The sequence below is a fragment of the Physeter macrocephalus genome, chromosome 4 (assembly GCF_002837175.3).
Source record: "Physeter macrocephalus isolate SW-GA chromosome 4, ASM283717v5, whole genome shotgun sequence".
Taxonomy (NCBI): domain Eukaryota; kingdom Metazoa; phylum Chordata; class Mammalia; order Artiodactyla; family Physeteridae; genus Physeter; species Physeter macrocephalus.
Genome location: NC_041217.1, coordinates 139,953,000 through 139,967,094, shown reverse-complemented (window position 1 = coordinate 139,967,094; position 14,095 = coordinate 139,953,000). Strand labels below are relative to the sequence as shown.

The 14,095-nt window shown below is 36.4% G+C and overlaps 1 protein-coding gene across 1 annotated transcript in view; it reads left to right on the top strand.

Annotated features, from left to right (window-relative positions):
* The window catches only part of SCP2 (sterol carrier protein 2), a 174,122-nt gene that overhangs the window by 17,168 nt on the left and 142,859 nt on the right, over positions 1 to 14,095 (top strand). Inside the window, exons 4-5 of the mRNA XM_024119754.3 lie at positions 1,199 to 1,330; positions 2,822 to 2,886. Of these exons, the coding sequence (XP_023975522.1) occupies positions 1,199 to 1,330; positions 2,822 to 2,886 (197 nt within the window). The remainder of the gene's footprint in view (positions 1 to 1,198; positions 1,331 to 2,821; positions 2,887 to 14,095) is intronic.

Below are 14,095 nucleotides of genomic sequence, written 5' to 3'. Positions count from 1 at the left end.
TATTTGGCTGCAATGGGTCTTAGTTGCTGTGTGCAGGATCTTAGTTGTGGTGTGCGGGATCTTTTAGTTGTGGCATGCAGGATCTAGTTCCCTGACCAGGGATTGAACCCAGGCCCCCTGCATTGGGAGCGTGGAGTCTTAACCACTGGACCACCAAGGAAGTCCCTATATTTTGCTCTTTTTAACTTAGTAGTTCTTGGTGACCATTCCAAATTGTTTCATAAGGAGCTTTCTTGGTCTCTCTTAATGATAGCATAATGTTCTATTGAATAGATATATCATGATTTATTTAATATATCCCCTTTTAATGGACATTTAGAATGTTCCCAGTCTTTTTACAGCATTTTAAATTATCTCATGATATTCTAGTCTTGGGGATTTACTACAGTTTATTTAGCAGTAGGAATGATACCCCATTCTTGGACATTTTAAATTATTTCTAATTTCTAGTTATTATAAAAGGCTATAGTAAGCATTACTGTAGATTAATCTTTATTTATATCTATGATTATTTCTTTGAGATTTCAAGATATCAAGAGAATTCTTGAAGGGAAATTTACTAGTTCAAAGAGATGCACAATGCATTTATGAAAGGGAGGTCCTGAACCCTACTGTTTTCCCTGAAGACTTCTGGAGAGCCTGTATCTTCAGGTGTTTCCATCATACTGCTCCAGCATGTCTGCCTTGGTGGACATGTTCCTTGGGAAAGGGAGTCAAATGTGTTTTTACTTGGATTACATTCATCTGGAATACCCTGGCATGCAGAATCTTTTTAACTTTTTGAAGTTATGAAATTTTACATGAGGAGAAAAATCATGGCCTTTTAATCAATTGGTTTAGTTTTAAACGATTTATATCTGACAGTATACATGAAATATTGCTGCCTGTCATGTAGCCCTAGCCAGATTGAATTGTTTCCTATTACTTGGTCATGTCTCTACTTTCCTACCTCTGTATTGTGTAAAGAAAGTGCATATATATTCTGTGTTTTGAGAATTTTTATATTTGCAGAGTAAATGATGCTTCATGCTAAAACTGTTTCTGAGTAAGATGTCAATAGTATATTTATTGTTCTGCCCATGTTGTATGTTAGACAAAGACATAACACTGGAAAAACCATAATGTAGTATTATGTTGCTTTGCAGCTCCATAATTCTCATGTTGCATATATAATTTTTTTTTTTTTTTATATATATAGGTGACTCTACCTGTGGGCAGAGGGCTATCTATCACAGTTTGGGACTGACTGGAATTCCTATAATCAACGTCAACAATAACTGTTCTACTGGTTCAACTGCTTTGTTTATGGCCCGGCAACTGATTCAGGGTGGTGAGAAGTGCCTATTTGTGTAGTAAACTTAAGTAGATGTGGGGTTATTGCCCCCCTTTTATTATTTCTGCATACGACCATCAGAGGTATTGCTTTATAATGTATTTCTTTTTAAAAAAATAACAATTATATTGAGAGGTACTTTATATAAGGATAAATTCACCCTTTTAAAGTTTACAATTCAGTGTTTTTTAGTATATTCACAGGTTTATGCAACTATCACCACTATCTAATCTTAGAACATTTTTATCACCCCAAAAAGAAAGTGGTACCCATTAGCAGTCACTTCCCATTTCCCTCTCCCAACAGCCCCTGGCAACCACTAATCTACTTTCTGTCTCTATGGATTTACCTATTCTGAACATTATATAAATGGAATCATATGATATATGGCCTTTTGTGGCTTCTTTCACTTAGCATAATATTTTCACAGTTCATCCATGTTGTAGCATGTATCAGTACTTCATTCTTTTTTGTGGCCAATTAATAATTCATTGTATGGATATACCACATTTAGTTTATCCATTTACAAGTTGATGGACATTGAGTTGTTTCTACTTTTTGGCTATTATGAATAATGTTGCTGTAAGCACTTGTGTACAATTTTTTTTGTGGCCATATATTTTCAGTTCTCTCAGATATATATCATAGTCTATATTTCCAAATATTCTAGGCTCTTTTATTGGGCCCTCTGTTCTTTCTTCTGATTGATTGTTGATTATTGCTCTACTCTTTAGTGTTTTAATTGTTGGAGCTTTATAATGTCTCACTATTGGATAATACTAGTATCCCCTGTGCCCCCTATGTTTTATTTTTTTTCCTTTTTTTTAGGAAAAATTTTGGCAATTCTGCTTGTTTTGCTGTTTAGTTGAACTTTAACATCATTTTTAGGTGCCCCCTCCCTCCAAGAATAATTCTGTTGAGATTTTGATCATGATACTTTAAAATTTTTTTAAATTTTACTTAATGTTTAAAAATTGAAAATTAGCTATTTATATTTGTTCTTCACTGGAACATATTTCCACATTAATCAAAAGTCTTATTAACACTGAGAATCAAAGAATTATATACTTTATTAATTTTTCCTCTTATTTAGAAGCATATAAGAATTTTCTCTGTAATTTTTCACTTATTAAAAATTTTATAGGATTATACCATGTTTTTACATTTTGTATAAATTGACATGCTTATTTATTTATTTATTTTTTTGCGGTACGCTGGCCTCTCACCGCTGCGGCCTCTCCCGTCGCGGAGCACAGGCTCCGGACGCGCAGGCCCAGCGGCCACGGCCCACGGGCCCAGCCGCTCCGCGGCATGCGGGACCCTCCCAGACTGGGGCACGAACCCATGTTCCCCGCATCGGCAGGCGGACTGTCAACCACTGTGCCACCAGGGAAGCCCTGACATGCTTATTTAAATTGAAGTATTTAATGATAATTTGTTGGATGTCTGGAAATTTAATTTTTCAAACTAATTACATTTTCTTTCAAGGTCTGGCAGATTGTGTCTTGGCTCTTGGGTTTGAGAAGATGGAAAAGGGACCCCTTGGATCAACAGTGAGTCTCATTTATTCTTATTTTGGAATTGTAACACTTTGGGAAAACTTTGCCCATCTGACTACCATAAATGGAGCTTGCAAAAGCTGAAAGGTGACATTGCATATATATGCAATAGATCCTGCTATTTTAGACAATAAAGAATCATAGAGATAATTTTGTTCAACCCATTTATTTTGTGAAACTGATGTTCAGACAGGTTAGATGATTGAATCTGAGGGTGACATGTCTGTTTAATTTGAAAGTCATTCATTTATTCATTCAAAAATTAGTTCCATTCAACAAACTGAAGAGCGTTAATAAGGTTTGGGACTTCTGTTTTTGGTAATGGCAAGCCAGGTTTTTGAATCATTTCTCCTATTAATGACAACTAAAATATTTTAATGGAATAGAAACAAGATATCCTAAAGACACTGAAGAGCTAATGAGAGAGGAATTGCTGGTGAATGCCAGAAAATTAAGATCAACATTTGAAACTGCTTTTGCCTTGAAGGCCTCCGCTGATCAGGAAGCTGTGAACTTCAATTTTGATGGCCCCCTGCCACATCCTCTTTTCCTCACTTTCAGTAGATTACAGGGAGAGCTGCTTTGGCACTGAGCAGAGCAAGGGAGAAAATAAAGAGAAGAAAAAAATAACCAGAAAACCTTTCACTGAGAGTTAATAAACCACAGGGATTGCTGCCAAAATTCTCGTTTACTTGGGTGGTCAAAGAAACGTCAGACCGTGAATTGAGTCTTAAGTTGATTCCAGTTAACCATGGCACTTAACAGAAGCAACTGCAAATTTTCTTTTGGAGGAAAGCATCTTCCTTCTAGAAGGCTTTGAGAACTCTTCAAGTAAGCTTTCAAGGACATGCAGTTAAAGATAATCAAGCATTAAAGAAACAAGGTACCATATCTGAGGACCAGGATAAAGAAGGAACAGTAAAAAGTGATCTCTGCAGACCTCAGAAACTAGATTTATTGGATCTAGTTTTAGGCATGCTTGCTATGTTTTAAAAAATAAAAGGCAAGCTTGGAAATACCTCAGAGGTATAAGAAACTGCAAAAAGGGACATTACAGGCATTGAAAAAAAAACCAAATAGGATTTATAGAAAAGAAAAATGAAATAATTAAAATTAAAAATTCAAAAGTTAGGTTTGATAGCTGATTATACATGACTAAAAGAGAATTAGTGAAACTGGACTAGAAGTGATTATTTAGAATACATTATAGAGAGGGAAAAGATTGAAAATTGGCAGGAAGTTATGTTATATGGAGGATAGTGTGATAAGGTATAATAAATGTAATTGGAATTAATGAAGTGGTGAGAGAGAAAACAGCGTGTAGGCATTTTGTTCATCTTTTCAGAAAATCAGCTTTTAGTTTCATTGATCTTTTCTATAGTCTTTTTATCTCTATTTCATTTATTTCCTCTCTAATCTCTGTTATTTTCTTCCTTCTACTAATTTTAGGCTTATTTAGGTTATTCTTCTTCTAGTTCCTTGAGGTGTAAAGTTAGATTGTTTATTTGAGATCTTTCTTGTTCTTAATGTAGGCGTTTATTGTTATGAATTTCCATCTTAGAACTGCTTTTGTGGTATCCTGTAAGTTTTGGTATGCTGTATTTCCATTTTCATTTGTCTCAAGATATTTTATGATTTTTCTTTTGATTTCTTCTTTGACATATAGGTTGTTCAGTAGCATGTTGCTTAATCTCCACATACTTGAATTTTTTAGTTTTCTTCTTGTAATTGTTTTCTAATTTTAAACCACAGTGGTTGGAAAAGATGCTTTCTGTGATTTCAGTCTTAAATTTATTGATTTGTTTGTGGCCTAACACATGCTCTGTCCTAGAGAACATTCCACGTGTACTTGAGAAGAATGTGTATTCTGTTGCTTTTGGATGGAATGTTCTGCAAGTGTCTGTTAAGTCCATCTGGTCTGGTATCTTGTTTAAGGCTGATGTTTCCTTATTGATTTTCTGTCTGAATGATCTATCTATTGATGAAAGTGGAGTATTAAAATCCCCTACTATTATGGTATTGCCATCTATTTCTCTCTCTTTTTTTTTGGCTGCGCTGTGCTGGGGCTTTCTGTCTATTTGCAGCGAGTGGGGGCTATTCTTCGTTGCAGTGCGCGGGCTTCTCATTGTGGTGGCTTCTTTTGTTGTGGAGCACGGGCTCTAGGCACGCAGGCTTCAGTAGTTGCAGCATGTGGGCTCAGTAGTTGCGGCACGCAGGCCCTAGAGCATGAGGGCTTCAGTAGTTGCTGCACGTGGGCTCAGTAGTTGCTGTGCGCAGGCTCTAGGGTGCATGGGCTTCAGTAGTTGTGGCTCGCAGGCTATATAATAAATAAAGATAAAAATAAAGTAAGGATAACTGAAGATTGGGGAAGACGATCTTTCTGGGTGTTGGAGAAAACATCATAAGCCAAGTCATGAATGTTGGAGTGAATATAGTATGTTCAGGGAACAGTTTGAAAAACTGGATTGGAGGGTGGCAACTGGAGAAGATGCAAAGTAAGATGATTAGGTGTTGCCTAACAGAAGTGCCTAACATGACACATGAAAAATAGATGTTTTTCTTCTGTAGTTAATGGTAGGTACCTTGATAACTTTTTTTTGAAAATTATTAAAAACTATAAAATAGTAAAATTCATCCATAGTCCCATAATTTTAAAAAGCATATATATTAAAAGTCCTTATTTGCCTGTTTAATCTTGTTCTTCAGAGGTAACCGGTGTACCTATATGTCCTTTCTTTTTTCCAAGTTTATACAGACATATCTAACTAAGCTTTCATACACATGTACATGCATATACATGTTCAGAATGTTAAAAAACACTGATATGGGGCTTCCCTGGTGGCGCAGTGGTTGAGAGTCCGCCTGCTGATGCAGGGGACACGGGTTCGTGCCCCAGTCCGGGAGGATCCCACATGCCGCGGAGCGGCTGGGCCCGTGAGCCATGGCCGCTGAGCCTGTGCGTCCGGAGCCTGTGCTCCGCAATGGGAGAGGCCACAACAGTGAGAGGCCCGCCTACCACAAAAAAAAAAAAACCAAAAAACACTGATATGTTCATGGAGAAGATTAATGATTTTATACATGTTGCTTTTTCACCTGGCAAATGGACAGCTTTCCTGGCTAGAACATATTGATATACTTCCTTATTTTTAACAGCTGCCTAGTATCCCATTACATGGCTATAGGGTTTTCAGTCATTCCCTTCTGCTCTTCTGATTAGGTTGTTTAATTTTAGTTTTACATGTTCTTTTTTTGCTATTATAGTGCTCCAGTCAACATTCTTGTACATATATCTTTACTTTCTCCAGCCATTCTTTCTTTTTTTTTTATCCCCCTCCCACCCTCCTCAAGCTATTATTTCTATAGGATAGATTCCTGGGGCAGGCAAGCAACTTAGACAATGTTTTAGCTAGAGATGGTCCTGAAGACATTTTACAGGTAAAGTGAATCTGTGAAGCCCAGAGTGAAGTAATTACCCAGTGACATTGGACCCAGTTAGTAGTTAATGATTCAACTGAGACCAGGTCTTTTAATCCAAATAAACTTTTTGCTATACCTGGAGAACCTATCATTTTTTCCCTTCTCTTTCACTGTGAGTTTCTTCTCCATTTCTCTTTTATACTTTGTCTTTTCCTCCTTTTTATTTCTATCTGGCATGAAATCGTTTTGTTGGCATTTCACTACCCCCCTACTTCCATATCTGCACTTCTTTTTTTCTTACTCTTTTTCTTCTTTTCTTCCCTTATTCATTTATTAATTATAGCAATTTGTAACTGAATTTATTAAGATTTTGTATTTAGAATCCTAAATTTAAAAATCAGGTGATTGAACAATCTATTTGATTGTAACAAAAATAACTTGCTGTTTCTGTTTATGGCCCCTAGGTGGCTCTCTATAGCAGAGGGCTTAACTTCCCACTCCTGCATTGCTGTTTTGGTTTCTATCTTTGTCCTATGTCTTTCCCTTCAGATCATGTGTCCTAACTTCCCTTTTTATGGGTATGCTGCAAACAAAAGTAATAATTTCTTATACAAGAGAGAATTATTACCTTGAACTAAAAAGGATACTTGTTCCACTAGGAATACTATTCACAACAAACAAATATACGTGGCTACCTACCTGGATCAAATATTTCTGATAAAAATTTAGCATCCAAGTTGAGATGTGTTGGAACCATAAAACATACATGAATTTTAAAGATTTCATATGAAAAAAGAATGTAAACTGTCTCAACAATTTAAAAATATTTCTGCATATTTGTGCCAGCACAATACACATAATTGATATTGTTTAAATAAACTAAAATATTAAAAAAAATTATTTTGGGACTTCCCTGGTGGCACAGTGGTTGAGAATCCACCTGCCAATGCAGGGGACATGGGTTCGATCCCTGATCCGGGAAGATCCCACATGCCATGGAGCAACTAGGCCTGTGTGCCACAAGTACTGAGCCTGTGTGCCACAAGTACTGAAGCCCGTGTGCCTAGAGCCCGTGCTCTTCAACAAGAGAAGCCACCGTAATGAGAAGCCTGTACACTGCAACGTAGAGTAGCCCCCACTCGCCGCAACTAGAGAAAGGCCATGTGCAGCAACGAATACCCAACACAGCCAAAAATAAATAAACAAAACCACTCTTACTTTAAAAAAATATATATATTAAAAAATATTTCTTTGAAATTATAATATTTTGGGTATATTGGGTTAAATTAATATATTCAAATAAATTCTGTTTTTTTTTAATGTGGCTGCTTGAAAATTTATAATTACATATATGGCTTACACATTATTTTTTTCTTTATTGACCCGAGTGTAGCCAAGAAAGGGACTTAAGAGGCTGCTGCTCTTATGAGATGAAATGGATCTATGGTTCCCGTTGCTGGCACTTCCTACCAGTTAATTTATTTTGGTTAGTTTTATAATTTCTTCAGAGTTGGAATGTTGCCACTCAGTTTGGCCTCTGACCACTTATTTATCGGTCCATCTAAGCATGTGATTTGATGTGATTTTGATCCTCAGGTCAGCAGCAGGCAAGGAGGGAGTGCTGAAGTCAGCTCTTGGTTGAACTTTAGGCATCAGGGAAAGCCTGGGATTGGCTGTTCATAGCACAGACAAACATATGAGAAAATTAGGAGTTAAATTTACCAAAGAAGTACAGGAACAGTGTGTTCTTGTTCTTTATTTTTTGCCAAGACATCTCTTCATTATCTCTTTAGGCTGAGAACAAGAACTGTTGCTCTGCTTTTAACTTCCTAGGGTGAACTAAATGTTTTTATCCCCTCAAAATTCAGATGTTAAAACTCTAATTCCCAAGGTGATGGTATTTGGAGGTGTGGGGCCTTTGGGAAGTAATTAGGTTGTGAGGGTGGAGGAATCTTCATGATGGGATTAGTGCCCTTATAAAGATATGAGAGAGTTTGTTTCCACTCTGCTCTCTGCCATGTGAGGATACATTGAGAAGACAGCCATCTGCAAACCAGGAAGTGGGCTTTCACCAGATGCCAGATGTGCTGACACCTTGATCTTGGATTTCCCAGCTCTCAGAATTGTGAGCCTATGTTGGTTAATCCACCTGGTCTATGTATTCTATTATAGAAGCCCAAACTGATTAAGACATGGGGCAAGGAGCAAAAGAGATATTTCATCCCCAGATACTTAGAATGACAGATGCCAAACTTTTATGAGTGTTTGTATATATGTTTGGAAGGATTTGCATAGTTACTTCTTACATTTTCATGGCCCACTCTTAACAGGAGCTGCTTATTTAAAAATTTTTATTTTCCTGGAACTTCCCTGGTGGTCCAGTGGTTAAGACTCCACACTCCCAATGCAGGGCACCTGGGTTCCATCCCTGGTCAGGGAACTAGATCCTGCATGCCCCAACGAAGATCCTGTGTGCTGTAACTAAGACCTGGCACAGCCAAATAAATATAAAAATTAAAAAAAATAAAAATTTTATTTTCCTTGTTGTAAAAGTCATAAAAAATGGAAGAATACAGAAAAAATAAAGAAGAAATAATCACCTGTAATGACAATCATCATTAGTGATTTGCTAATTTAGCTAAAAAAAGTCGAGATTGTGCTGTATCTATAATTCGATTTACTTCATTTTCACTTAACGTTATTTTTTGAGTATGTCATGTTAAAAATTATTTATAAGCAAAAAATTTTTAATGTCTGCATTACAATTTATCACATGGCTGTATTATAATTTACTTAGGATTGCTTCTGTTATTGGACATTTAGATTTTTATTTATTATTATTGTAAAGTATGCTGTGATGAACCTAATTTCAGCAATATTTTTCTGCACTTGATTCTTTTCTTGCGACAGATCCCAAACTGATATTATTTAGTAAAAGATATGAACTTTTTCTTTTAAAGACTAATGACTTTATTATTTTCAGAAAGGAATTCATGCTATTTATAAAGAAATTCAAACAATACAGTAAAATCCAAAGGGGAAAAAAAGTTTTCCCAAATCCCAGTTTCATTAACACTTATTAGGGGTGAGAGAGCGAGAGAGACAGAGAGAGAGGGAGAGGGAACGAATTACCTTTTCCTTTTCTTCAGTCCTAAGGAGGAGGACCCCACCCTTATGACCTCATTTAATCTTTAGCTCTGAAAAGCCCTTTTCCCCCCAAATACAGTAACATTGAGGGTTAAGGATTCAACATAACTGTTGGGATGGACAAAATTCAGTCCATAGCAATGAAGGTTCCAATTTTGCCACATCTGCCAAAATTTGTTATTGTCTGTCTTTTTTATTATAGCTATCTTAGGAGGTGTGAAGCAGTATCTCCTTGTGGTTTTGAGTTGCATTGCCATGATGGCTAATGATGTTGAATATCTTTTCATGTATTAAAGGCCATTTGTGTATCTTTGGAGAAATGTCTACTCAGATCCTTTGCCCATTTTAAAATTAGGTTGTCTCTGTATTACGGAGTTGTAAGATGTATTCTAGATACAAGTCCTTTATCAGATAGATGATTTGCAAATATTTTCTCCCATTCAGTGGCTTCTCTTTTCACTTTTTTAATGGTATCCTTTAAGGCAGCGGTCCCCAACCTTTTTGGCACCAGGGACCTGTTTCGTGGAGGACAATTTTTCCACGGATGGGCTTGGGGTGGGGTGATGGTTCAGGCAGTAATACAAGCAATGGTTCAGGCGGTAATGTGGGCGATGGGGAGCGTCAGATGAAGCTTCGCTTGCTTGCCCACTGCTCACCTCCTGCTCTGTGGCCTGGTTCCTAACAGGCAGAGGACTGATACTGGTCCACAGCCCAAGCGCTGGGGACCCCTGCTTTGAGGCATAAAAGTTTAAATTTTGATGAAGTTCAATTGATCTATTTTTTATTGTTGTTGCTTATGCTTTTGGTGTCATATCTAAGAAACATTGCCAAATTCAAGGTCATGAAAATTTACTTTTATGTTTTCTTGTAAGAATTCTGTAGTTTTAGCTGTTACAGTTAGGTCTTTGTTCCATTTTGAGTTTTTTTTTTTTTAATATAGTGTGAGGTAAGGGTCCAACTTCATTCTTTTGCATGTGGATGTCCAGTTGTCCCAGCACCATTTACTGAAAAGACTATCCTTAACACCCATTTACTTGTCTTGGTACCTTTGTCAAAAATAACTTGATTTTGGGACTTCCCTGGTGGTCCATAGGTTAAGACTCTGTGCTCCCAATGCAGGGGGCCTGGGTTTGATCCCTGGTCAGGGAACTACATCCCACATGCATGCTGCAACTGAGAGTTCGCATGCCGCAACTAAGAGCCTGCATACTGCAACTAAGACCCAGCGCAGCCAAATAAAGTAAATAAATAAATAAATATTTAGAAGAAAACCAAACCACACTGTCAAGGGTAAAGACTTAATAAAAATAATATTAAAAAATTGATTTTAATTGTGAGAGTTTATTTCTGTACTCTCAATTCTATTCCACTGATCTATATAGTCTTATGCTAGTTAATACTACAATGTTTCGGTTACTGGTTTTTTTTTTTTGGATCCACTGTGTGGCAGGCGAGATTTTAGTTCCCCAACCAGGGATCAAACCCATGCCCCCTGCAGTGGAAGCACGGAGTCCTAACCCCTGGACCACCAGGGAATTCCCTGGTTACTGTTGTTTTTTAGTAAGTTTTGAAATCAGGAAGTAAGAGTCTTCTAAATTCTTCTTTTTCCAGATTGTTTTGGCTGTTCTCTGTCCATTGAATTTCCACATGAACTTTGGGATTGGCTTATCAATATTTGCAAAGAAACCAGTTGAGATTCTGATAGGGGTTGTGTTGACTGTATATCATTTTGAGGAGTACTACCATTTTAACCATCTGAAATCTTCCATTCATGAGCATGGAATGTTTTTGCATTTATTTAAAATAGATCTTTCATTTCTTTCAACAATGTTTATAGTTTTCTGAGTGTAAGTTTTACACTTTTTTTGTTAAATTTATTCCTAAGTGTTTTATTTTTAGTGATGCTTTTGTAAATGGAATTATTTTCTTTCTTTTTAATATTTATTTATTTGGCTGTGCTGGGTCTTAGTTATGGCATGTGGGATCTTCGTTGTCACGTGCGGAATCTTCATTGCGGCATGTGGGATCTTTTAGTTGCAGCATGTGGGATCTTTTAATTGTGGCATGTGGAATCTTTGGTTGTGGCATGCAGGATCTTTAGTTGTGGCATGCGGTATCTTTAGTTGTGGCATGCAAACTCTTAGTTGCGGCATGTGGGATCTAGTTCCCAGACCAGAGGTTGAACCCGGGCCCCCTGCATTGGGAGCATGTAGTCCTAGCCACTGGACCACCAGGGAAGTCCCTATTTTCTTAATTTCATTTTGAGTTGTTCTTGGCAAGTGTATGGAAATATATTTAATTTTTATATATTGATCTTATATCCTGTAATCTCGATGAACTTGTTTATTCTAATAGATTTTAGTGGATTCCTTAGGATTTTCTATTTGCAAGATAATGTCATCTACAAATAGAGATAGTTTTTCTTCTTTTTTTTTTTCAATCTGGTTGCCTTTTATTTATTTTCTTGCCTAATTCCCCTAGCTAGAACTTCTAGTACAATGTTGAATAGAAATGGTGAGAGCAGACATTTCATCTTGTTTCTGCTTTTATCAGGGAAGCATTCAGTCTTTCACCATTAAGCATGTTATCTGTGGTAGATGCCTTTTATCAGGTTGAGGAAGTTCCCTTCTTTTCCACACTTTAAAAATTTTTAAAAAAAATTAGTTAATTAATTAATTTTTGGCTGCATTGGGTCTTTGTTGCTGCATGCAGGCTTTCTCTAGTTATGGCGAGCGGGGGCTACTCTTCGTTGCGGTGTGTGGGCTTCTCATTACGGTGGCTTCTCTTGTTGCAGAGCACAGGCTCTAGGGCACGCAGGCTTCAGTAGTTGAGGCACATGGGCTCAGTAGTTGTGGCATGCAGGCTCTAGAGTACAGGCTCAGTAGTTGTGGTGCATGGGCTTGGTTGCTCCACAGCTTGTGGGATCTTCCTGGACCAGGGATCGAACCCATGTCCCCTGCATTGGCAGGCGGATTCTTAACCACTGTGCCACCAGGGAAGTTCCTCCATGATTTTTAAAAGTGTTTTTTAAATTAGGAATCTGTTTAGGATTTTGTCAAATGCTTTTTCTGTGTCTATTGAGACGATTGTGGTGTTTGCCCATTATTCTCTTGATATGGTGTATTAACATTAATTGATTTTTAGACATTAAACCAACCTTGCATTCCTGGGATAAATCCCACTTTGTCATGGGTTTTTTTAATGTGTTGTTGATTCAGTTTGCTAGCATTTCATTGAAGATATTTTCATCTACATTCTTAAGAGATATTGGTGTATAGCTTTCTTGTGATCATCATTCTTTTTAATTTTCTTCACACAGTGGGTGTACAGTGGTATCTTATTGTGGATTTAATTTGTATTTTCCTAATATTTAATGGTGTTGAGCATCATTTCATGTTTTTATTTGTCATTGGTATATCTTCTTTGATGAATTCAATGACTGTTCAAATATTTTGCCCAATTATTAGTTTGTTCTTTTCTTATTATTGTGTTGTAAGAGTACTTTATATATTCCAGATAGATACAAGCTCTTGTTCAATATGTTTTACAAATATTTTCTCCAGCTCTCTGGACTTGCCCTTTCCTTTTACAAATGGTGTCTTTTGAAGAGCAAAAGTTTAAAATTTTGTTGAAGTCTAGTTTGTCTGTTTTCTACTATTGTGCTTTTGGTATCCTATTTAAGAAAAATTTAAGTTAATTTTTGTAAGTGGTAGGAAGTAAAGATCAAAGTTTAAAATTAAGAAAAAATGTGTATCCCATATTTCATACAGCCCCATTTGTTGAAAAGGTTATCTTTTCCCCATTGAACTGCCTTGACATCTTTGCTGATAATCAGTTGACCATGTAATGTGGATCATTTTTTGGACTCTTCCTTGATCAGTCTTTATGCCAATACTTTACTTTCTTGAATACTGTAACTTTATAATAAGCCTTGAAATCAAATTGGAATGCATATTCTCCAACTTTGTTTTTCTTTTACAAAATTGATTTGGCTGTTCTAATCCTTTGCATTTCCATATACATTTTAACAATTGGCTTGTCAATTTCTTTAAAAATGCTCCCTGTAGTAGATTTATAGGTTAATACGTAGGGATCTCCACATTTTAAACAATATTAAATGTTCCAGTCCATGAAAAAGGTTTATCTCTCTTTACTTAGGTCTTTGATTTCTTTCAGTAATGTTTTTTAGTTTTCAGTGTGTAAGTCTTTTACATATTTTATTAAAAATTTCCCCAGGTATTTCAAGTTTTTTATGTTACTAAAAATAGCACTTATTTTAATACCAGTTGCCAACTGTACATTGTGTTTTGTGTTCTAGCTAATCTCTCTTCCTAGTCTAGTGGCTTTTTTAAGATTCTGTAGGATTGTCTGCATAAACAATCATATCATCTATGTACAAGACAGTTTTATTTCTTCCTTTTCAATCTGTATGCCTTTATTTATTTTTCTTGTCTTATGATTGCACTGGCTAGGGTCGTCACAACAAATTGAAATAGAGGTTGTGAGATCATTTATCTTTTCCTTGTTTTTGATCATAGGGGAAAACATTCAGATTTCACTATTAAGTATGTTAGCTGTAAGTTTTCCACAGATGTTCTTTATCAGGTTGAGAAAGTTACCTTCTATTCTTAGTTTGCTG